Here is a 26,222-nt window from a genome sequence, read left to right on the forward strand (position 1 = left end):
GTATGCTTTCCACTTGTAGAAAATTTTATACTGGAAATGTGTTCTTACTAACGAGCATCCATAACAAAGTTGGGACACGGGGGCGGGGTGGGGGGCTAAGAAGTGATTCTCGTGTGCCCACTGACAGTGCCTTCTGAGCGGGGGGAGGTAAAGAACTTCAAAGGACATGGTCTGGGCCCAGAGGACATTGCAGTGTAGAGGACACAGGCACCCTGTTTGAACTTCCAGGAGTGATCAAACTTTTCCTATAAAGAGCCAGATAGGAGATACCTTAGCCTTTGCAGGCCACATGCAGACTATATCAAATATTCTTCTTTGTTATATTTTGTTTGTTTTTTACAATTCTTGAAAAATATAAATAAAAACCATTTTTGACTCAAGGTTTGTCCAGAAACAGGCTATGAGACCCATAGAACCACCACCAATATAGACCCAAAGCAAGGTGAAGAGGGAACTCTGGACACAGGCGGAGACTCAGCTGGTTTTGTTCTGTTTGCTTTTCAGGAGACCATCGGGATGCTTCTCAACACAATCATAGCAAAATAGAGGTGAGTCCTTTAACTTAAGGAATCGGTGGTGGTGTGAATTCATTCCTGGGGCTGCTGTAACAAATACCACAAAATGGATAGCTTACAACAACAGCAATGTCTTCTCTCACTGCTCTGGAGGCCAGAAATCTGAAATCAAGGTGTCCACATGGCCACACTCCCTCAGAAGGCTCTAGGGAAGAGCCCTTCCTTGCCTCTTCCACCTTCTGATGGTTGCCTACAATCCCTGGTCTTCCTTGGGTTGCAGATGTCTGCCTCTGTCATCAAACGGTGTTCCCCCGTGTGTGTCCCAATGTCCCTCCTTTGGATTGGGCCCACCATAACTCAATATAACCTCATTTTAACTAGATTACATCCTCGAAGACCTTCTTTCCAAATAAGGTCATTCCCAGGTAGCAAGGGCTATGACTTCAACATAGCTTTTGGGAGCCATAGTTCCAACCCACAAGGTATCTTTTAGCTTTAAGACAGGTGTGAACTTTTGACAGTTAAGAATGTGTTGAAATCCTACAGTGATTTTTGCATAAAGACTTAGCTTCAAATAAAAGTTCATATCATTTGCTAAGCCCAAATTGTGTGTTTTTTTTAAATCACATTTTCTTTTCCTGTTCCACTTCTTTCTTCTAGCAAGTTGATTTTAGCTGGAACACATATGCAGATGGGAAGCTCGCCTTTTATGACCATTATCTCATCGAGCAAATCCAGTCAGGGAAGGAGCCGGAAGTGCGACAATTCTTCTTCCTGCTTGCAATCTGCCACACTGTCATGGTGGATAGAATTGATGGTAGGTGTTTTCTTTGCACCTCAGATATTAAAGACCAGTTTTTTTAGTTTACAGGTAACTCGTGCTTTTGGGACTCAAATGTGTATGAAGCAGTTTGAGAAGTTTGTCTCACACTCGAGCAGTGAGCACTCAGGGGCGCCTGCCACTAGATGGTAGATGGGGTAGCACAGCATGAAAAAGGTCACGGCCTCTGAGAACTGGCATCTTCTCCACAGCTGTAGCTCCAGATGTGCTTATCACTTTGTAAATGAAATCTCATCACTGGAAGAAATGGTTGACTCTTGAATTATAATAGGAGGATCAAAATCCTTCTAGCTGTATTACTACTTACATGGTTTATTGAGAATGAAGAGTCAAATCTTATCTGGATCATAAGTGGACTTTAAACATGGACGATCTTTTCTACACGATAATTTCAGAGACAGACTTTTCTAGATTCGGATATGTTTAGGGTTTGAAACATAATACCAGTCAGAGCCCCTCCTAAGGTGCCTGTTTCTCATTTGAAGGAGCAAAATGAATGTGCATTTGCCCGGGAACAAGCAAAGCTGACTTATAAGCTCCTTTGCAGAAGTCCTTCTTCTTCTTTTTTTTTTTTTTTTTACTTTTATTTTCTGTAGTCTTTTATTTTTGTATGATGATTATATGTTACTATTGTATAGTAACAAAAGAAAAATGTATCCTGTGCTCCCCCAAAATATTTAAGCAATTTTTGTTTTTTATGCACTAAATTGAAGAAGCAACAGCTTTTTTTTGTCTACATTAAGAATTCAAACATATACTTAAAGATATTTACCTACAGAATTGTTGCAAATGTAGTTATAAAAACAGTTAAATAGTGTCTAAGAGTCTAAACACAATTTCTTAACACTGCTTGTGTTTACATTTTTTAATTAAAAGGCCTGTTTCTACTTCGTATGGGTAAGATCCATACAGAAGAAAAAAGTATTCCAAGTGAATGTTGACTATAATATTCCATCTGTATATCCTTAATGGAATCTATTCTAAGAACAAAAATTACTGCAAAGAAATCTTAAAACTTTACTGGTTAATTTTATTGCTGATAGTAATACTGGTATTAGAATTAATCAGGACCCAAGATTTTCACTTCCGGTAAAAAGTTCAGAAAGATCCCTGTAATATTAAACATAAATTATAAATCCTTTGCAGAATTCTCAAATGCATGAAATGCAGCTTGTGCCAGCTTTGTTTCAGCAAATTTGTCCAGAGTCTAAGAAAACTAGTCGTTTTCTCACACGTGAATGTATGACAAATTATCTGGAAAGACATGTACCTTATAGAAAGAGCAAAAGGAACCCTTTGGCATGTCTGCCTGTCAACTCTCCACTTTTCATCAGCACAGCATAGGAAGGTCCCTTTCTGTTTTCCGGCCCTGGGGTGTCATATGTAGCAGGTATTAAAACTCCAGAGAAGGACTATGCATTAAAGACTAAATGTATAGAAGCCATTTGTAGTATCTTTCAGTAAGTTTCTAAGGAACCCATTCTCCAAGGATGAATCTAATAAGGCAATAAAAAGAGATAACAGTAGAATTCATATTGGGGTAGATTCATGGAAAGGGCTATTAGCAGGCAAAGTGGGGTAGATAAAGAGGGATGACATCCGGTGACCGAAGCAGAGGTCAAAGTCTATTTGACTAGCCAAGCACATTTCACTCCTATAATGGGGATCAAGTATGATATTGTTAAGCAGCTTGGTTCTCTGAGGATTGTTGTTGTTGTTTTTTGTTTTTGTTTTTTTTGCGTGCGTGGTGGTGTCATTTTCAGCGCCAACCAGCCAACTTAGGCAACTATGCATTAATCTTACTTCTCTATTTTCTTCTCCTCTCCTCCTTTCCCTCCCTCCGGGATATAATGGGAAGAGTCCTAGACTGTGCGCTGGAGATGGGCCTTCCCAGTTTGGGTTCCTGTCATAACACTTAGTACAGAGAGGGTCTCTGTCTGAGCACCAGCTTCCTCTGTGTTGCAGGAAGAAGGCAGGAGTTCAAAGTTTCTTCCCACCTAACACTGTGCAGCTCTGTCCCACTTTCTGCTAAGGCAGAGTGTTTTGCATCCTGAGGAATCCTTCCTCACACAGTAGATGATAGGCAAATGCTCTAGCCACTGAGCATGGAGACAAGTTGGATTTCCAGAAGATTAAAAGAATAATTAGTTTGGCATTGATACCTTGAAAGGTTCCCTTGGAAGGGATCTTGAGGGCACTCCTCCAAATTTTATAGGGAAGGAAATTCAGACCCAGAAAGTATAGGGAACTGCCTGAGCACCTACTCATTATTCTAGTTGAGTCCTCTTTTGAATTTCACTATGCTGGTGTGTCTTTGGTCTTTTGCTGCTGTTTTATCTCTTTTATAAGAATAATAGAGATTGGTTAGCCTTTATTATACATAACATCAACAAGAGGAAGGAGGAAACCCTTACATATATGTTACCACAATATCTGACTAGTTCAGCAGAGTTTGTGTGGCCCTAGTGTTGAACACATGTGGGGCACAACAGAATTGAAGTGTGGAGAGGCTGCATTGGTTTTTTTATTGCTATGTAGCAAATTGCCTTAGCTCAACTCGTTAGCTCACAGTTCTTTAGGTGAGAAATCTGGGCATGGCAGAACTGGGTGTTCTGCTCAGGATCTCATTAAAATCAGGTCAGGCCATGTTCTCATCTGGAGCTCAGTGTCCTCTTCCAAGCTGTATGTGACAGGCATTTGCTCTAGTTACTGAGAATGGAGACAAGTTGGATTTCCAAGTGTAGGAGGTTAGAAGAGGTGAGCTTGTGGCAGAATTCAGTTCTTGTGGTTGTAGGACTGAGGTTTCCATTTCCTTGCTGGCTCTCAGTGCTGCTCTCTGCTCCTAGAGGTCTCCCTGCCCCCATCTTCAAAGCCAGCAGTGAAGTATCTCCCTTCCATCAAACCCCTTTATGCTTTGAAGCTCTCTCACTAAGAAAAGCTGTAGTTTATTTTTTTAATGATGAGAGAGAGAGAGAGAGAGAGAGAGAGAGAGAGAGAGAGAGAGAGAGAAACATTTATCAGTTGCCTTCCACACGTGCCCAGCCAGGAATGGAACCTGCAACCTGGGTATGTGCCCTGACCAGGAACCAAACCCGAAACCTTTTGGTATATGTGACAACACTCCAACCAACTGAGCCACATTGGCCAGGTGCCCTGTCACTTGTAATGATTTACCTCATTGGGTTGGGAATACCCAGATAGTCTTCCTATCTTGAGGTCAACTGATTTTATCTTAATTATAACTGCAAAATCCCTTCCCAGCAGTACTTACATTAGTGTTTGCTTAAATCCGTGGTCAGCAAACTGCATCTCGCGAGCCACATATGGCTCTTTGGCTCCTTGAGTGTGGCTCTTCCACAAAATACGTGCGGGCACGCATACAGTGCGATTGAAACTTCGTGGCCCATGCGCAGAAGTCGGTTTTCGGCCTGGGCGGGTCTATTTTGAAGAAGTACTGTTGATATTTGGCTCTGTTGACTAAGGAGTTTGCTGACCACTGGCTTAAATCATTGGAAGAAGGTGTATGGAACCTTGCGACCATCTTAGATTCCTGCCTCCCTCAGAGGCCACATAAGAGCAGAGAGTGAAAGAATTGGAGGCCTTTCCTTACCCGAAAGTCTTTAAGTTGGGGTGCACCAGGATTTGACAGCTATGTTTTAGGTCCTAAAACACAAGTTGAAGGCCTGGATTAGTGTGGGGCTTTGAGAAAGATGAGAAAGCCATGACAGTGGGGGACACTTGACAAGTGATTTGAAGAGAGAGGTATGATTGAGGGGAAAGAGTCATCTGAAAGGTGACTGGTTTCAAGGCTGGTGACCAGAATACTGGGAGTGCTGTTACTAACCGGAGGAAGCTATGAAATTGGTGTCATGAGAAATAGGATTTGTGTAGTGTGAGCATTTTTTTATTTCCATTAGTTGCATCTTTAAAAGAAAAGTTCTTACAATTGGATTCCTGGTCAGGGTACATGCCCAGGTTGCAGGCTCAATCCCAAGTGGGGGGCATGCAGGAGGCACCCGATCAATGATTCTCTCTCATAATTGATGTTTCTAACTCTCTCTCTCTCCCTCTCCCTTCCTCTCTGAAATCAATAAAAACATTTTTTTTTAAAAAAGGAAGAAAAGTTCTTTCTGGTTGACTCTGAGTGTCCAGTAAATAGTTTTCAGAAATGGTTTCAAAGGATCATTTTTTAGTCCTGGTTGCTTCCTGCAAACATAAAATTGGAATTTGGACCAGGTCTCTGAAGTTCTTCCCTCTCTTAGTCTGTAATTCTGTGGTTCCATTGCTAGAACAAAATGGAAGGGTTCTCTTTAATGATAAAAATATCAGTGTTTGCTCCAGATATGATTCTTACTCTTGGGAACTTTACCACCTTTTATCATTGTGTTTCTTTCCTCTGTTGGAAATAAGTTTGCCATCCATATGATGCAATATTCATATCTCGTTCCTGCTATGCTTGGTGGAGGAGGCGGGGGGCGGTGCTGTGTTCTCACTGCTGCTTGTTTAGCTCTGGTTAAATATGCCCTCTGGCGTGTGTGTATGTTTGTAGAATGGCTGGATTTAGTAAGTGCCATTCGTCACTCCTGCTGTATGACTTTCTGGGTGAACAAATAGAGAGGGAGAGAACCTAAAGTGTCATTTTAATTACTAATTGGGCAGTGATTAATACTGACTTAATTAGAGGGAACCATCTGTGCAGCATTGTGATGGAAGGAGGGAGGGAAGAGGTGTTCAACTCTACCTCCAGCTTTTCAAGCCCCAGCCTCCTTCCCTTCCACGTGGACTGACGGTGGGGAACGCTGCCCATCCACCCATGGCTTGCATCCTCGGCAAACCTTGGTGGAAGACCAAATGCCTTTTTCTGTAAAATTCTTCAGACCACAGAAATACTTTTTTCCTGCTTTGAGGCAGAAGAACTCGAGTAGAAAAATAGGGGGTGGAGGCAGGTGAAGAGGGTATTGAGGGTGGGAAATGGCGATGGAAGGAGGCTTGACTCTGGTGGTGAACACACAATATAATATACAGATGATATGTTATAGAATTGTACACCTGAAACCTGTGTAATTTTATTAACCAATGTCACCCCAATAAATTCAAAGAAAAAAAAATAGAGTAGAAATTCTTGGATAGGCAGAGTCGTGGAGGTTTTTTTTTTTTTAACTTTTTACTTAAGTGCAACATGTATACAGAGACAAGCATGTATAGCCCAATGAAATTTCACAAACTGAATACTCTTTTGTCACAAATACTCAAGATTTTCAAAAACAGAATGTTATCACTCCCCTAGAAGTTCCTTTTGTGTTCCCTTCCGGTCATTGCCCCTCCAAGGGTAACTGCTGTCCTGACTCTGAATAGCACAGGTTGGCCTGGTCAGCTTTGTGGTCTGTGTACACGGGGCCAGAGAGTACGCACTTGCACAGCTGGCTTCTGTCACTCCACATGGGGAGACTGACTTCTATTACTGAACTGTATTGTGACTATAAGGCAGTTTTCCATTATGTAACTTAAAAAAAATCCTCACCCAAGGATTTGCTTATTGATTTGAGGGAGGGAGAGAGAAAGAAATATCAGTGTGAGAGAGAACATAGATCGGCTGCCTTCCATATGTGCCGCGACTGGGGATCGAGCCCACAACGTTTCAGTGTACTAGACGATGTTTCAGCCAACTGAGCCTCAGCGGCCAGGGCTCCATAATGTAACTTTTAAAACATAAAGATACTAAAAATATTGGTGAATTGTGAGGTTTTGTGTGTGTGTTTTTTTTTAATATGAGAGTATAGCTAAAGTGAAATAAATACACTCTTCTAGAGGGGCAGATACATGTGAACAACTCTTTGGAAAACAGATGAGTCATATATACTAATAGGCTTAAAAATTATCAATATTTTCTAGCTCAGTATTTTGCTAAGAAATACTAAGTGTGGCTCAGTTAGAATATAAAGCCAGAGGTTTTATACATACATACAAAAGGTTATTGCAGTGTTATTTTTGAGAAGAAAAAATTTTGAAAGTAAACTAAGTACCTGAAATAAGAATATGGTGACATGTTAACTTTCACTAAAATCATGTTTAGAGCAAATTTTTAAAGCTATGGTAACATACTCAAATATAATGTTAAAATATTCAGGATATAAGTGCATATTCAGAATGATAGAAGCTATTACAGAAATCGGCATTTTCACCTTGTATGCGTATATGCATAACCCATGGACTCAGACAGTGGGGTGGTGAGGGCCTGGGGTGGGGGGCTGGGGTGAGTTGGAGGGGGTCGATGGAAAAAAGGGGACAAATGTAATATTTTCAACAATAAAGATTTTAAAAAATATAATAATAGTAATAATAAAACAAAAAGAAAGAAAAGCTATAGGCTTTTTCAAAAGAACTGGAAAGAATTGTAACAAAATGTCAGTGCTGTTTTTCCTCTAATTTAAGTGGATGATGGGAATATTTTTCCTATTCTTGGCCAATTTTTTTAAACTTCTAGTTTAAGTTACTGTTTATAGTTAGAAATAAACCGTGAAAGTTAATATTGTCACACTCCTTTCTTGGGGAATGTTGGGCTCTGCAGCTCATCCTCACCCCCACATAGTACACCTCAGGGTGAACTGTTGGGGGTAAGCTCTGCGTTGGGTCTTAAGGCTTGTCTGGTTTTCTCCCTGCTCCTCTGTTAGGTCAGCTCAACTACCAGGCAGCTTCTCCTGACGAGGGCGCTCTGGTAAGCGCCGCCAGAGACTTTGGCTTTGCCTTCCTCGCCCGGACCCAGAACACCATCACCATCAGTGAGATGGGCACCGAGAGGACCTACACGGTTCTTGCCATTTTAGACTTCAACAGTGACCGGAAGCGGATGTCTATAATTGGTAGGTCTCTCTCAAGGGTATGTCTGTGAGTCTCTCATTCAGATGCTGCCTGTCACACATTTTCTTTAGGACATCAGGAGAAAGCAGCCAAGGAATGAACGACTAGGCTCCTGGAAGATTTCCGCAGACTTACTGAAGCCAGTGTTTTTCCTTCATTCTGCTGATGTCCATTGCCCAAGAGACAATGCAGGAGATCTGAATCTTGCAAGTGTTGATTGACACTCTTTGACGATGCGGGCTGGCAGCTGCTAAGTCTGGGGTGGCAGATGCAGCGTGCTCAGGGTGGCAGCTGCACAGCTGGCAGCATGGCCCACATGTGCTTTTACCGTGTGAGCCTCTCCAAACCCCTGTGGTCTGCACTTGGTGTCAGAGGAGGAAGAACTCAGCGGGAGAGGAGTTCTGAGTACATACAGCAAGGATGTGCTTAGGAATAAAAAAATCGTACCTCCAGTCCAGGCGCATTACAATAGGCTGTCAAATGGAGATGAAGCTTGCTTTCTAATAGTGGAATTTTTTAAGCCATAATTTGAAATAATTTTAAACTTATAGGAAAATTGTAGGAATAGTTGAAGAACTCCTTTATGCTCTTCCATATTCACCAACTGCTGGCATGGGCCACATTTCCCCTGTCGTTTGCATTTTACAGAGGTTCTTGTTTTCTGAACCATTTGAGAGCAAATTGCAGCTCTAATGCCTTTTCCCCTAAATACTTAGGTAGGTATCTCCTAAGGACAAGAACAGTCACTCATATATAGTGATAAGAATCAGAAAATTTCATGTAATACCATGTTATTATCTAATCTATGGAATGTTTTCAAATTTTACCAGAAATGTTCCTCATTCCATCACCCTTATCCCCTTTTTCCTCCCTCCCTTTCTTCCTTCCTTTCTTTTGTCTTTCTGTCTTTTGTATTCAAGATCCAACCCAAGATCACGCATTACGTTAGGTGATTGTTACTCTGGTTTCCTTTCACCTAGAACAGTTGCTCACCCTTTTTTTTTTTTTTATCTTTCCTACACTGCCAGTTTTGAAAAGTACAGGCTCGTTATTTGTAGAAAGCCCCTCAATTTGGGTTTGTCCGATGTTCCCCCATGATTGGATTCAGCTTACGCATAGTTGGTAGGATGAACATATAGATGATGCTGTGTCCTTCCCGGCATATCATATCAGAAGGCACATAGTTATTGGTGATGTTAGCTTTCGATCACTCTGTAAAGTGGTGCCACAAGATTTCTCCATTATGAGACTGAATTTGCAACCAAGAAAAGACACAGAACTGCCTACTGAACTCTGTCTAGGCATATGTTGCTGAGTACTTCCTGTGTGGCTAGCACTGATTTGGGCTGATTAACATGCTTGGCATCTACCTTGGAGAACTTAAAATCTAGTTAACTGTGAGGCACATTCTATAGTTAAATTACTGCATAGATTTAAATTTTTTTTTAAATAGTCACAGCCCTAGCTGGTATGCTAAGTGGTTAGAGCATCGACTCACACATTGAAGGGTCCCAGGTTCGATTCCCAGTCAAAGGGCACGTACTTGTGTTACAGGTTTGATCCCCAGTCTGTTTGGGGTGTATGCAGGAGGCAACCAATCAATGTTTCTCTCTCACATCGATGTTTCTCTCTCTCTCTTTCTTTCTCTCTTTCCCCTCCTTTTCTCTCTTCCACCCTAAAAATCAATGGAAAAAAATATCCTTGGATGAGGATTGACAACAAAAAAAAGGTTATGAGGAGTCATGTCATGGTCTGAGTATAAAAGGCAATAAGAATTTACAGGCAAGAAAGAGTCCTATTGGTTAGCATGGACAAAGAAGCTTCTATGGAAGAAACTAGCACAGGGCATGGAGTCAGTAAGTATTTGCTGAAAGAATAAGGATATGGAAAGCTAAGTGGCCAAAGAAATCTTTTCATATTTACTTCACTAGTACATTCTATGTAGGTAGTGGTTTACCCACTTTGTTGAGAGCAACATTTTTCCAGGTACATTGATGAGTTTAAACTAATAGTGCATTATTAGCAAAGTGATAGTTAAATTAACTTTATCAATGTAGTTTTCTATTAAGAAATCAAACCTAACTTTATTCTTTGCTTTTCCTTTCCTCGCTGCTAGTAAGAACCCCTGAAGGCAGTATCAGGCTTTACTGTAAAGGTGCTGACACGGTGATTTACGAGCGGTTACATCGAATGAATCCTACCAAACAGGAGACACAGGATGCCCTGGATGTAAGTCTCACCTTCGCTCTTTATGCCACAGGTTCCAAACTCACTCTCTGCTACTGTTTCTTAAGCGCAAGTGAAAGCTGTATGTTAACTGTTGATCCTTCCCTAGTCTTGGTGTGGTTGAGTGGAAAGAACACCAAAGTAGGAACATTTGGTGGCTCTCGTTCTGCCCCTGCTGCTGACTTCCTGGAAATGACCATGGACCATGCCCTTTCCCAATATTCAGGTCAGCAGGAATGGCAAGATTGGCCCACAGGAGTGACTGGGCTCTCTTCCAGTGGCCTTGAACAAGCTGCGCAACCACACTGAGCTGTAGTCTTAATATCTGTGTGGATCCTAAGAACTCCACCAGCCTCCTCGTATATACCGAAGGGAAGAAAGCATTCATGTGTGACAAAGCATGACAGAGCCATGTGTTGGATAACTGAGTTCTGATACCTTGGTTAGGGAATCGGTTTGGTTCTCATTCCTTCAAACTTGTTATCTAAGAGGACTATGAACTTAGTCCAGTGATAATGCAGTTATTCAGAATGCTTCTGGAAATTTATCTTGTGGAATTGCCTACCAATCCTCATGTATTTTTTATTCTATATAAGGATGGCAATGAAGTATGGAGGATTTCCGTCAGACCTGGTATTCCAATTCTTTCTCTTTACTTGTTTTATGTCCTTGGGGAAGGAAGGTGGTTGATGTCTCAGATGAATTGTTGAGTGAAAGAGGAAGAAGATAATTCCTATCATGGAGGGTTGTTACAAGGGAAAGTATCTTGCCCAGTTCCCAGCACTTAGTAAATGCTTAATAAAGGGTAGTTTATTCCCTTTACTTTAAGGGTCTGGTCCAGTTTGAAAGCCACCCAGGGATCCTTCAGAAAGAAGCCTGATGAATATGTTGTTTACTAATTGGGGTCACATTTTAAGATTAAATATGCTGTTGCCCGGCTGGCATGGCTCAGTAGTTGAGTGTCGACCTATGAACCAGGAGGTCATGGTTCGATTCCCAGTCAGGTCACATGCCCGGGTTGTGGGCTCGATCCCCGGTGGGGGACATGCAGAAGGCAACCAGTCAATGATTCTCTCTCATCATTGATGTTTCTATCTCTCTCTCCCTCTCCCTTCCTCTCTGAAATTAATAAAAATAAGAGGGGGGGAGATTAGATATGCTATGAAAGCAGTTACAGTGGGTAATTATTTCTCATGAGGATATAAATTTAATCAAACAAATACAGAACCTTCCAAAGAACCTTAGAAAGCAGACACTTAGTTGGGTGAACCAGTTCTGCCATCTTGGCTAGACCCATGTTAGCGTGAAATAATGAAACATTTTTACTGCTCATATATAAACCATTTAAAATAGCTTAAATCTGCTCTCTATGATTACATTTTCAGACACTCCTTTTCATTAAAATGTTTCATGGCAGCTTTAACAGTGGCTCGTGTATTTCAGAATTGGTTTGAGGTAATAACACTTACTTGAGAGCACATAGTTGATTGGGCTTGTAACACAGCTTGTGGGAACAGATTATAAAGTTGTCAGTCCTGTGTTTACAACATCATTAACACCCACAAGGCATCTTTCTTTGGCTGTTATTTTCTTAGTCATGAAAAGAAAAAGGTTTTGTGTGTGTGTGTGTGTTTTACTCTAGTGACTTTATTTAGAAGAAAGGTTTACATTTCCCTTTAATAATTTGGGAACTAGAAATAAATAACTAATTTAGGGTCCTACAGATACTTGGAAAAACAAAGTATTTGTTTAATCTCCTCTATAAAGTGTATTTGTCCAAATCCATTATTTTTTTCATGGTCTCTTTTTAAATTCTCTTATTGTATTATTTTAAGTAAGGTTTCAAATTTGATCTTGAATTACACAAAGTTAACTATTCTTTGTGTGGATGGTTGTCTTCTAAATAAAACAGGTCTTTGCAAATGAGACTCTTAGAACCCTGTGCCTTTGCTACAAGGAAATTGAAGAAAACGAATTTGAAGAATGGAATAAAAAGTTCATGGCTGCCAGTGTGGCCTCAACCAACCGGGATGAAGCTCTGGATAAAGTGTATGAGGAGATTGAAAAAGACTTAATTGTGAGTTTTAACCTTAATAATTTTTCTCCTTGATATTCTAAACAAAATTGGAAATTTTAATTAAGTTTTGATTTCATTCTTGAAAGATAATTCTAACTTCAGCATTTGAAACTGGTACAATGAAATTAGGTCATTTGAGTGTTTTTTTCCTCAGCAAGCAAAATACAAGTTGCCATTATGAGAAACAGAAAGCATTAAAACAGGTTCTATTCTGATTATTATATCACTTATTAAAATTATGATTTTTACACAGTAACAAGCCAGACTATACTTAGTACATAGTGAGAATTACTGAAATAATTTCTATTTTGCAAACTCTTGAAGCAAGAAAAAAATACCATTTGTAAATTAAATTTTCAGAGTTAAACACTGCCTGTACAGTTTAGATTAATGGAAAATGTCCAGCAAATAGTAATGACCTTTAGCAAGAATTGACTTATGTCTGTTTAAAGTAACATATACAGAATGAAAGTGTGTTTTTATTGTCCTTGATTTTGTTCTTGCATTGTTGACTTGGTCAATTACTTTAGGAAAAACTATTTTGGTTATTTTGGTTTGGGGTGTGAAACACAGCAACCCTCCCTATTAATGCCAGCCATCCACTCCAGTAGAGAACCGACTAGGGTACATAATTAGCCCTTTTTCTCTATGCAGGTTGGCAAATTGTTATTACAGAACATATTGCTTATTTGCTAATTCATTGTTGTTGTTTTTAATGTTCATTGCAGCTATTGGGAGCTACAGCTATTGAAGACAAGCTACAGGACGGAGTCCCAGAAACCATTTCAAAACTTGCAAAAGCAGACATTAAGATCTGGGTTCTTACTGGAGACAAAAAGGGTAATTCATTGTGTAGGGAAGCATGTCTGTTTACTCGCAAATATTCAGAGTTCCTGTTTCCGTGCCTGAGATGACCTTCTCAGACTTTCCATCCTGCACAAACACTGGCCTTTCTTTGGGACATGAACACTTTCCCTAAGAAACCTTTCTCTGTTATCCCAGCCCACCCTGTGTCCTTCCCCATACTCCCTCATTTATTCCTTGTACTTGAGCTCCTGATTGAATCTTGCTGATTGTGGTCAGTCTTATCTCTCCAGCCAGACATGGCTTGCTGTCCTGAGTGGCCGTCCTTCGTGTCCCTTCTGTCCGTCCCAGCACTGCCATTTGTTGGCATGGGTTAGAATAACAAACAGTGAACAACTATTATTTTCTTGCTTGTTTTATTGCTTGAAAATATAATTAAAATTTCATACACAAGGGAAGATTTTAAATTTAGAAATGAACAGAGTTGGTTGGGGTTGATACTTTAATCCCTAGCATTCCACAGGAAACCAGATATTTCTCTTGCTTTGATTTACAACAGCAGTGGGTCCCACACTCTGCTAGGCTCCGGGAAGCACAGTCCCAATCTTTAAAAAATACCAATGGATGGTGATACAAAAGGGGAAAAAGTCTTCCATAGGAGCCTTGTGTGAATGAAGGTTGATGGAACTGGTTATCTCCTCACCCCCCATAACAGAATGATTAAACCACATGAACCGAATGTGTTTAGGATTTCAGTGAATAATGATTTATTAAATAATCAGTTAATAAATGTATTTGATGCTATAGCACATTTTATTATTGAAAAGATTTCAAACCAGACTGAGTTATACTTACTTTATCACAGAAAGAGGGATTTTTTTAAACTGTGATTTCTATACATTGTTATGGAAAAACAGCATAGTTGATTGAATCTGCCTATTTTATTAATTGAAAAAAATCATTATTACTAGATAAAGTTGATTATTAAGTTCATCAGTAGGAATGACATCTGACTTCATTTTTTTCTGCTGTAGAAACTGCTGAAAATATAGGATTTGCCTGTGAACTTCTTACTGAAGAAACTACTATCTGCTATGGGGAAGATATAAAGTAAGTAACAAGCCTACAGGATGCGAATAATGTCTCGTTTTTATAAACACAAGACTAGGTGTAGAAGACACAGATACGGAGATGGGAGCTAGATTGTCACTTCAGGCAGCTTCCTCTATTTACATGAAGCAAAAGAACAACAGGCAGCTCCGCGTTACCACGGTTGTACCACAGGGCCTTATGTTGTAGGGAAGCTTGGGGCCTTTATTTGCCCTTCCAGGGGCCATCGTTCCCCATTCCTTAGAAGTCCTCGGGACTTGTCTGCTGATACAAATTAATGTGAATTACATTCATGTATTGTCTTTTCTAGGAATTGTACCTTTCCGAGGGAAAATAGAAGAAAGCCCCCACAACCCTGCCTGGAGGGAAATTTTTGGGTTGGTTACATCTGTAGTCTTGTCTAGTTGGGCAGGCCTGATAGTTCAAAGTTGAAGTATCTCATTGGCCCTAAATAAGAGTGCAGTGGACCTGGAAATGTATAAGGAAAAAGCCCTGACTTGTTATGAAGCTACACATGTGCTGTACACAGTTATCAGGATGTGTTTGCCTCTGGCTTGAGAGTTAGTTCCTTTTATTCCTCAAGACTTTTCCTTACGATGCCTCAAGGCCAATTAACTAAGCTCTTAACATACAGCCTAGTCTGTTAAGATGATGAGGGAGTTGATGGTTGTCATTAGTCTTCCTTCTAATGATGATGATAGAGTTTCTGAGTTCTTCCCGTGTATTAGGCACACTGCTAAATTAGACAAACAAAACCAGAAGCCTTATAATCTTAAGTAGATCAGTTCTGTTTGAATAGAGGTATATAAATCATGCCTCTTTGTGCTTTTAGGTCTTGAAAAATAGCAATGGACAAATAAATACTAATATGTAGACTTAAGTAGTTTCTTGGTTTCAAGTAATCTGACTAAATTACCATATGGTTTTGTTTATTTCTTATAGATAGGAGACTTAATATATTTCTGTTCTCTTTTTTAAAAGTGTTGAAAGTTGGGCTCTGAGCTAAATTAGAAGATAAAGTGAATGCAAGTAGCAGATTTTATGATCATGTTCTTAGCTCAATTTACCTTTACAGAAATTAATCATCTTTCTAGAATCTAGATGCACCATCCTATAGAATAGTTTGAATGGGTAACTTCATATTTTTCTCTTCCAGCCTTTTAGGAATCACTCCTTATTTCAACTTGAAAATAAAAATTAAATTAATGTGGAAAATGGGTAGATAACTAATCCCCTAGTGCAGTGGTTCTCAGTGGGAGGCAAGTTTGCCTTCCATGGAACATCTGGCAATGTCTGGAGTCAGGTTATCACAATGGGGTGCTCGAAACATCCTACAGTCCAATGAATAGCCACATTCAACGAAGAATGATCTGGCCTGAGACTGCAATAGTGTCGAGGCTGAGAAAGCTGTTCTTGAAGGTGAAAAGTAATGGCTCAGTGTGTGTAATGAGGAAAGCCCTGGGCTGAGAGTTAGGAGACCCGAGTCTTCATTCCTGTTTTCCCATCAACCTGCTGCAGGCAAATCATATCATCTCTGCCATGCTTCATTTTCTTATTTGTAACATGAAGAGATTGGATAAGATAATTTCAGTCTCTTCCACTCCAAAATCCTGTGCTCATTTTGCTATCACATGAATGTGCTATATGTGGGCGTCTCAATCATGTGCTGATAGAAAGCACTGAGCATTTCTCTAAACCAGACTTTATGTGGAAATCAGTTTCTTTCTGCCAAACAGCCCTCATTCATAATACAGTAGGTTTCACCCCAGTATTATAATTCAGATTAAGATTGTCTTCCTTCTGTGTTTTTGTGAATATATTTTCAATTGTATCTTTCTTGTGCTGTTTTTGGCAAATAATGAAGCACCAAGAACACGGTGCCCCCATAGTGGAGGAATTAAAACTTAGTTAGGTTGTATATCACTCATTAAAAAATGGGCAAAGGACTTGAATAGACATTTCTCCAAAGAGGATATAAAAATGGCCAACAAGCATATGAAATATGTTCAACATCACTAATCATGAGGGAAATACAAATTAAAAGAACAATAAGATATCACTTCACACCATTAGGATATCTATTATATACATTGAGTGTGGGCAAGGATATGAAGCAATTGGGACTCTTTGTTCACTGCTGGTAGGAATGTAAAATGGTGCAGTCACTATGGAAATGGTAGGATGGTTCCTTAAAAAAATTAAAAATGAAGTTACCATATGATCCAGCAATCCCACCTCTGGGTATTATCCCAAAGAACTAAAAGCAGGGACTCAAAGAGAATATTTGCACACCCATATTTATAGCAGCACTATTTGCAATTGCCAAGAGTAGAAGCAAGCCAAATGTCCATCACTGTATGAATGGATACACAAAATGTTGTTCACCCTTAAAAAAGAAAGGAAATTCTGACAAATGCTACAACATAGATGAACCTTGAGGACATTATGTTAAGTGAAATAAGCCAGTCACAAAATGAGAAATACTGTATGATTTCATTTATATGAGTTATCTAGAGTGGTCAAATTTATAGAAACAGAAATAGAGTGGTGAGTAGCAGGGGTTGGGGGAAGGAGGATTGGGGAGTTGTTTAATGGGTATAGAGTTTCAGTTTTGAGAGATGAAAAATTCTGGATATTGGTTCTACAACAATGTGAATATACTTAACACTATTGAACTGTACACTTAGAAATAGTTAATGATAAATTTTATGTTATGTTTTTTACCAAAATGTTAAAAAGAAATTATATTAGTATGCCAAAATTATCTCACAGTGAAGGGCCTGTTTCCAGCCTTGTACTTTAAACACTTAAATTTCTTTCCCCCAGTGCTCTTCTTAACACAAGAATAGAAAACCAGAGGAATAAAGGTGGAGTATATGCAAAATTGGTACCCCAGGTGCAGGAACCTTTTTTTCCACCCGGCGGAAACCGTGCCTTAATAATCACTGGCTCTTGGTTGGTACGTATATCATTAGGGTGTCTGTGCCTTTGGCTCAAACTAAAGCACTTCATTATGGACCAATTTTAGGTGGTTTGCCATATTAACTACCAACCCATAAATCTTTTAGCCAATAAATGAAAATGCAGTTTCCCAAGTTTGAAACTTAATGTTCTATGGTACATGAAAGGAATTACAGCAAACTGGTAATAGTGGTTATACCTGATTTATCAATCAATGGTTATGGTTATTTTAAATTTTCTTCTTTGTACATTTTTTTTTCTTTTTCTTTTTCTTTTTTGTTGTTTTATTGCTTAAAGTATTACAAAGGGTATTACATATGTGTCCTTCCCCCCCCCCCCCCCGCCCTTGACAATCCCCTGGCCTCCCCTACCCCCCCATTTAAAATATTTTCTCCCTCTGTTCACTTAAAATTCACACAGATGATTATATATCATGCCCAGACCAAAAATATCTGAAGGCGATAGAGGGATAATAATTGTCTTTTCTCTTCAAGCTATGAAGAAACAAAAAGCTTATATTTTGAGAAAGCATAGGTATAATTCAAAGTGATAAATAATTATAACTGAGACATATGTTTTATCCCAAGTATTTCAGAAGATTGATTGTGGAAGCGTTAATTATATTTTTCTACTTAAGCCTTTATAATAAGCTTGCTAGTAATATTTTCTTTTCTTTTTTTTCATATCAAGAAATTCCCCCCCACCCCCGCCCTTGACAATCCCCTGGCCTCCCCTACCCCCCAGTGTCTTATGTCTATTGGTTATGCTTATATGCATGCATACAAGTCCTTTGGTTGATCTCTATTTCCTAATTTTTTATAGTAGAATTTTAAAAAATAGAATAATGTAATCAATGACATAAGCCAAGAATTATCCTTTCCCATCATCAAAACCTTGGGAAATGGGACTCTTTTTTTTTTTTTTTTTTGGTAAGAATAGTTTATTGATTTTTAGAGAGAGTGGGAGAGAGAGAAACATCCATGTGAGAGAGAACCATCGATTGGCTACCTCCTGCATGCCCCTTAACAGGGACCAAGCCTGCAGCCCAGGCATGTACCCTGACCGGAATCAAATCGGCAACCTTCTGGTGCATGGGATAATGCCCAACCAACTGAGCTACCTGGCCAGGGCAGGAAATGGGACTCTTGATATAAAAACTAAAATGGTAGTAATTCTTTCCCTTTGTGATTTCACAGAATGAAATTCTTCTAGAGAAAAAGACCAAGACAAGTAAGATTCTGAAGCTGAAGTTCCCAAGGACAGAAGAAGAAAGACGAATGCGGACGCAAAGCAAAAGGAGGCTGGAAGCCAAAAAAGAACAGAGGCAGAAGAACTTTGTTGACCTGGCCTGCGAGTGCAGTGCGGTCATCTGCTGCCGGGTCACCCCCAAGCAGAAGGCCATGGTGGTGGACCTGGTGAAGAGGTACAAGAAAGCCATCACGTTGGCGATTGGAGACGGAGCCAATGATGTAAACATGATCAAAAGTGAGTCTTACACAGACAGCCAATGCAACCCGAATTACTAAATTGATGGCAGGAACAGATTTGAGGGTAGTTTTTTCCAAGCTTATTGCTCGGGCTTTCCTAAAGCAGATATTTAATAAAGGTGACCTACCAGGATGGCTACACCTGTGACCCTGCCCTCAGGTAGTTTACAGCCCATCGAGTAGGAGAGAGCAGGCATGACAATGCTCCTTGCAGAATGCCAAATAGAAGACAAGTTCCATATGGGTGAATTTATCCTTGTTTCCTTTTATGTGTTTGGATTTTTTTTCCTCTCCTTCAACTTCTCCCATGTTTCTTTGGGGCTTATTAAAAGTCCTGCTATTTAGTCAGTTTTGTTAAAAATTTTGCTAAGCTTGGTATACATTGTTGAACTCTTTCTGGTATTTGTTTTGAGATTATTCTCCCTCCCCTAAGCTTTCTTCTTGCCTTTGATAAATCTGTTAGAACTTCACCATTGGGAGACCTGTAGTGAGCTCAGAGTAACACATTTGGCATTGAAGCAAAGCTCCAAAATGGTCTCACTGGCTTCTTGACCTCCCTGAAATACTGCCAAGGGTCCTCCTGCTGTTGGAGGACCCTAGGTTCCCACAAATTAAAGGATTCATACAGAGAAACACAGTTGTGTGCGTATTAGAGGATGTGGAACCAAACCTCATCAACATGTCTGAATCCTGGTCCTTTTTCCCCTCCCTATATTACTTCAGGGTGATCTTGTAATGAAAATACCCAAACTAGGGAGACTTGAATATTTCTCATCCTACTGCCAACATGCTCATCTGAAAACAAGAAAATTATCTCTGATGTCACCTCCAGCTTTGTGATGTTATTAGGATGAGCAATTATATGACTACACTAGAGGCCCGATGCACAAAATTCATGCAAGAGTAGGCCTTCCTTCCCCCAGCTGCCGGCACCAGCTTCCCTCTGGCACCCGGGACCTGGGCTTTCCTCCAGCCGCTGGCAGGCACGCGGGACCCAGGCTTCCCTTGCAGCCCCGGCTTCATCCAGAAAGACGTCCAGTCTAATTAGCATATTACATTTTTATTATTACAGATGTGTATATGCACATCCTGTTGTGCTGGGTATCTTAATGCATTATGTATAACTAGATTTTATATTCAGCCTGTGTTGTGACTCATGAATCTATCTTTCTTTTCTTAGAGTCTCTTCTCCTCCTTGACATATACTAAGGGTATTCCAACTTTATCTTCTTCGACAGGAGTCAGCTGTATGATGTACGTCTTCTTGCTTTTTTATTATGTGTCTCTCACCACTACCAGTTTAAGTCCTCTGTACTGTGTTTTGCATGTGCTTGTGCTACCATGCAAATGGCATTTCTTGCTCTGAATTAGATCTATTTCCTCTGCACCTAGCTCTTTCTCTTCCATTATATATCAGTAACTCAACTAGCTGTGCCAAAAAGAGCAAGAAACTCAAACATGATTTGTATTCCGTTATACTGCAGACTCCTAGATGTTTGGAGAGGCGGGAAGGGTTACCTTACAGATTTACCCTCTGGTTTGCAATTTAGACTTGAAAATGTTTTGTTCCTCTGAGTTCACCAACTGATAGCAAAGGGATCACAGAAGTCAACATAGATCTTATAGAGACTTGTTTTTCTTAAATTGTCTTACCAATTTTATTAAGCTGTTATGTGGCAGGTGCTTTTAATATAACCTATGGAGCATCCATTTGCAACAAAAATCAAGGAAACTCTGAGGTCTCCTTGGAAGTCAGTAGCTTTATCCAAGGATTTTTAGTGCCTTTTTGTACTTTGCAGAAAACTAATTTCTTTCAACTGCATCAAGAACAATATACAGTTGTGAGGGGGATATTTGCTGTTTATAAAAAAAGTAGAGTGAAATTTAAGTGTCAGAGAAAATCTGACCATTGGCTAACAGGTTTCATGTTTAGCAGTAAGTGCAGTAGAAGCAGAGGAAATTGCAACCCACCGTGTTTCTTCCCCTAGCAAGGATCCTAGGACTCTCATATGCTGCCCTCTCCTCTTGTGCCTAAAGATGTCTACTGACTGGTGGGTGGTTTTTCTTGGTCTAAGACCCTGAGAATGAACAAGCTTGAGGAAATGATCTGTTTGTTAAGGAATTATGGAGTCTTTTGAAGAGGCATTTAAAACCATATTTGGAACTTCAGAAAAATCTATATTTAGATTTTAGGGGGAAAGCCAGTGTGGCCTTATGAAGTGCATCTGTTCAGTTGCCTTGAATCACCCTGTGAATCATTTCACACACTGTCCTTGGCCTGCTCAGAAGATAAAGTTTGGCAGGCATTTCTCGGCCTCAGCTCCAGCATAATCTCAACATTTCCCTCTGTGGCTTGTTCAGGAAAGAAAGCCGTGGTTGGATAGGAAAGAGTGGTTGGTAATCATGATCAGTCAAGTGAACTTTTGCATGCGTTGAAAGAGGTCAGATATATTGAATGAGATGCAATTTATTCTATTTTTTAGAATTGCATAATATTGTTGAAAACCTTGGTTTGCACAAATGACTCCATTTTGAATTTGTCAGACCTTGTGTTCTGCAAATGGGGAAGGATTTTTTGGGGCTTCTTTTAGTTGGAAACCCTGCTGGGTTGGCAGTCACTTCTCAGGGTCTGAGTAATAGGTTGTGTTCTCCAAACACATGTTCTCTTGAATGATCTCACTGTCTGTCTTTCCTCTCATGACTTCTGAGACCTAGAAAAAATGTGTAATTCTCTACATTGAATACACAATTTAAAGACTATTGGAACGATGGATAAAATTGTGACTCGTTTTTTATCTATTCCGGAAACCTTCCCCACTGCATTAAAAAAAAAAAAGTGTCTTAAGGTAATGATAGGCTATAAATAAGTTTTTGAAAGTTTAATAGTAACTTAGTTAAAACTCTTTTGATTACTTGTGTTGGGGAATAACTAACACTAGCTTAAGACAAAAGAAATTTATTTTTATTTTATTTTTTTAAAATATATTTTATTGGTTTTCTACAGAGAGGAAGGGAGAGGGACAGAGAGCCAGAAACATCAATGAGAGAAACATCGATCAGCTGCCTCCTGCACACTCCTCACCGGGGATGTGCCCACAACCAAGGCACATGCCCCTGACCAGAATCAAACCCGGGACCCTTGAGTCCGCAGGCCGGCGCTCTGTCCACTGAGCCAAACCGGTCAGGGCAAGAAATTTATTTTAAAAGATACAAAGATGTCTCATGCTGCCCAGGAAGGCCAGGCCTCAGAAGATGTTGGAGCCAGGACCCGAGGCTTCACCAGGAACCCCATCTCTGTCTCTCCCTCTCTCTAAATGACATTTCTCTGCCTTCAGAACCCCTCAGAAATATATCCATCCCACACCTCAAGAATTTACATGTTAAAGTTTTAAACACAAACACATCCTAATCCTCATTCCAAATGCCCAGAGACTGATGGGCCCAGCATGGGTTTTCTGTCAGCCAGGGTGCAGGACAGGAAGCAGACACCTTGAGGTCCTTTAAGCAGAAAGTGATTAATACAGGGGCCGGAGTACTCAAAAAAGCTCTGGATGGACTGAAAAAGCTGGTTTTAGGCTGCGTGTCTAACATCTAGTATTTCTCATTAGAGGAGATTCTACTGTGAGGATCCTCTGCAGAGCTTTTCAAATAAGAAGCCTCTGCAGCTTTCAATGACCCTAAGAGGTCTCTGATTGTCCAAACCTCTTTCAGTCAACATCTGACAGCCGGAGAATGGACACGAACTCTGTTGTAGAAATGCCAAAATAGGAAGTGATGCTGGGCTTTGATTCACTTCTTCCATCTATCAAGGGGGTCAAAACAGTGGAACTTAATTCACAAAGAACCTAGCGGTAAGAGAGTCTGGGCAATGTAGGGTTTTTATTGGCATTCCCATCTTCAATTAGAACAGGATGGAATGAAGGTTGCGAATCAATTCATAGTATCCACCTCAGATTACGTGTCTGCCCATGGCTGACTCAGCTGTGGCTGGGGAGTCAGAGACACATTAGAGCTCACCCTTAGGGTGAGAAGGATGGTTTATGAGCTGGTCAGATAATCTGACTGGAATTCCGCATTCACCTGAGATCCTTTCACAAATGTTCATGAAGGCCCAACCATGTGCATTATTTGATAACTACTACCTCTGACTTTGAAATTAGTTCAGAAGGTGGAGTGGAGGCTAGAGAGCAAGAATTTTCATATTTATTATTCCATGAATGTCAGCTTTTTGTTTTGCCATGGAAACATTATCACCTCAACGTTTTGCCTTCAAATAGGTTTATGACTAACAGTATCTTCTCCCTCTGCCCCATAGCTGCTCACATCGGTGTTGGAATAAGTGGACAAGAAGGCATGCAAGCTGTCATGTCCAGTGACTATTCCTTTGCTCAGTTCAGATACCTGCAGAGACTGCTATTGGTGCATGGCCGGTGGTCTTACATCAGGATGTGCAAGTTCCTACGATACTTCTTTTATAAAAACTTTGCATTTACTTTGGTTCATTTCTGGTACTCCTTCTTCAACGGGTACTCTGCACAGGTAATATCATTATTATTTATATGATTGGCAGTTTTTGGTATTCTGTCTCTTAATAGCTGAGGCACAGATTAAGATATGGATTACTTTTCTAAAGTGTTTCTGGTACTTTAACAATGTCTTATTTTGCCTTTAAAGGGGCAGAATTTGTTCCTGGTCTGTTGGCTTTTTTTCTGTCAGTCAGGGTGCAGGACAGGAAAGAGACCCTTTGAGGTCCTTTAAGCAGGAAGTGATTAATACAGGGGACAGAGACGATGCCTTTACCCTAAATGTTTTTCTAAGTTACCTTGCCATTAAAGAACAGTAATAACAATTTGTTCAACTTTGTAAGTATAAAATTATATCATGACCAAGGCTAAAGGCATTATGCAAATTTTAGATGACCATAGATCTATTATGTCTTCATTTGTTTGGAGTTTTAGTTTTTGCTGTAACAGGAATGGTGGGCATATGTAATATGTCAAAATAGTGATACAGCAGTTAACACATTACGTGCCCAGTCAGTCACTGGTGACTGACACTATACTTTCCGTCCGGAAGACAAAACAGGCAGGGCGCTTAACGTGTTAAATATCATTAGTGAAAAATGAACCTAAGCCAGTGTCTCTGATTGTCCAAACCTCTTTGATGCTATGTCACAGACAAATGGTTATCAGAACAGCCTCAGGAACCCGGGCCAGGAGCGACCTTGAACAGGGCTGGAGCCTTCTTCCTGTTTCCATGCAGGACTGTATATTCAACCGCTGGTGCTGAGTAAACCCGTTTCCTCTGTCCCACCCTGAGGATGGGTGTGTGCACAGCCCTACTTATCCCTTTCAGAAGCATAGTTCTTATATTCAGCCGAATTCTGTTTTAGAAAGTGTTTGAATGGCAATACTGGACTTGCAAGATAAGAGTAAAGAAGATTTGTATGGTATTTATGTGCTTTTGAACGGGTTTTATGTATTCTCATTCATTAAGGGACATAAAAAGAATTCAAACACTGACTTGGTTTCCAACTTTATTAAAATAGAATAGACTCCTTTCCCAAAATTTGTTGGGGTACATCCCCCCACTTATTTAGGGGGTAGTTTCTGTGGAATGGTTTTTTATTCTGCTCATTACATAGAAACAGACTTATGCCATCTGCAGGTGTAGATGTAGGGCAGAAGTCCCACTCAACCTGGGAATATCCCTGCTTTGACAGAGCAGATGAATGCATGTTGACTAGGCTGCCAGTGTTTCCTGGTTGGTAACACACTCTGTAATCTCCTCCCAGACTGCATATGAAGACTGGTTCATCACCCTCTACAACGTGCTGTACTCCAGCCTGCCCGTGCTCCTCATGGGGCTGCTCGACCAGGTAGGGGCCTCATGCTGACAGGGACACTCTGTACGCCTCTTAAAGAAGGTCAATGCGAATATTTTTTTAAATATATTTTTATTGATTTCAGAGAGGAAGGGTGGGGGGGAGAGAGAGAGAGATAGAAACATCAATGATGAGAGAGAATCAAAGCAAATATTTTGGTGCATTCTTTTGGTTTTCACTTGGTTCTGAGTAAACCCTATTATAGTTCTGGTGTCCAGCAACAAGAGTAACTGCTGTGCTTCTTGCTGAGTGGTAAGAAAAGAGAAGTTTTGTGCCTGGGTTGAATCACTGACTGGAGTTGATAATCTTCCTTTGGACACTAAGACTTTCTTGATAAGACACTTGACAGTATACTAGTAGTATATCTCTATACTAACCTATTCATTTTAAAATAAATTATTTTAAAACTTTCTAAATCTTATGCGTTTAATTCCCAGATTACTACATTGTACATTTTATCTAGTAGCAATTCTTAGAGAAAGTACTTTAATTAGTAAAAAGAATAATTGGGAATGAGCTCATCAACTTTTATTTGAAAATACTTTCCCAAATAATTAGAAACAATATATTCTCTGAGGAGGTAAAAATAGCCTCCCTACATTTTTTGACATTACTGATTTGTTTTCTTTCCATAAATAGCAAATTAATATACTTCCTTAGACTAATGTAATGATGTTGATCTCTGTACAGTGAAACTATTCATGACTTATCTTGTTTAGTTTTTGCCTTCATAAAACCTAAGTTGGTTAGAGTATTGTCCCCATATGCCAAGGTTATGGGTGGATCTCCAGTCACAGGGCACATACAAGAAGCAACCAATGAATGCATAGATTCGTGAAACAAATCCATGTTTCTTTCTCTCTCCCCACCTTCCTCTCTCTAATTCAATTAAATAAATAAATAAATACATACATAAATAAATAAATACCTTGTGACATGTAAGCATGTAAGTTTTCTCTGAGCTCTTTGATTCTTGATGGACAGTACACAACTCTTCTTGTATTTCCCCCTTAAGGATGTGAGTGACAAACTGAGTCTCCGATTCCCTGGATTATATGTAGTGGGACAAAGAGATTTATTATTCAACTATAAGAGATTCTTCGTAAGCTTATTGCATGGGGTTTTAACATCGATGATCCTCTTCTTCATACCTCTGGGAGCTTATCTACAAACCGTGGGACAGGATGGAGAGGCGCCTTCCGATTACCAATCTTTTGCTGTCACAATTGCCTCCGCTCTCGTGATAACAGTCAATTTCCAGGTTTGTGGTTTTAGTCACCTGTTTTCAGTATCTGTTGGCACCTGTGTTTCTACAGACCAGTGTGCACGTCCAGCTAGCTCCCACTCTCCCTCCAACTGAGCCTCTGCCATTTTACACAATATGAATGCTGTTTTCACTCCTGATAACCAAACACGTTTCCTACTTCTTGCTTGAGCCAAGGATAGTTTAATTGGTCAG

At 40.0% G+C, this 26,222-nt stretch overlaps 1 protein-coding gene across 5 annotated transcripts in view; it reads left to right on the forward strand.

Moving 5' to 3' along the window:
* Nucleotides 1-26,222, forward strand: part of ATP8B1 (ATPase phospholipid transporting 8B1) — a 109,239-nt gene that overhangs the window by 77,689 nt on the left and 5,328 nt on the right. For 4 of the 5 annotated variants that reach the window (XM_036321739.1, XM_036321737.1, XM_036321740.1 and 1 more), the window contains 12 exons: nucleotides 505-548; nucleotides 1,176-1,332; nucleotides 8,028-8,216; nucleotides 10,331-10,443; nucleotides 12,353-12,517; nucleotides 13,246-13,357; nucleotides 14,356-14,431; nucleotides 17,258-17,390; nucleotides 18,589-18,877; nucleotides 23,195-23,418; nucleotides 24,674-24,757; nucleotides 25,779-26,024. In XM_036321739.1, the coding sequence (XP_036177632.1) occupies nucleotides 505-548; nucleotides 1,176-1,332; nucleotides 8,028-8,216; nucleotides 10,331-10,443; nucleotides 12,353-12,517; nucleotides 13,246-13,357; nucleotides 14,356-14,431; nucleotides 17,258-17,390; nucleotides 18,589-18,877; nucleotides 23,195-23,418; nucleotides 24,674-24,757; nucleotides 25,779-26,024 (1,832 nt within the window). The remainder of the gene's footprint in view (nucleotides 1-504; nucleotides 549-1,175; nucleotides 1,333-8,027; nucleotides 8,217-10,330; nucleotides 10,444-12,352; nucleotides 12,518-13,245; nucleotides 13,358-14,355; nucleotides 14,432-17,257; nucleotides 17,391-18,588; nucleotides 18,878-23,194; nucleotides 23,419-24,673; nucleotides 24,758-25,778; nucleotides 26,025-26,222) is intronic. The other variant, XM_036321738.1, reaches the window with a different exon arrangement.

This window comes from Myotis myotis, unplaced genomic scaffold (assembly GCF_014108235.1).
Source record: "Myotis myotis isolate mMyoMyo1 unplaced genomic scaffold, mMyoMyo1.p scaffold_m19_p_9, whole genome shotgun sequence".
In the NCBI taxonomy this organism is placed as follows: Eukaryota; Metazoa; Chordata; class Mammalia; order Chiroptera; family Vespertilionidae; genus Myotis; species Myotis myotis.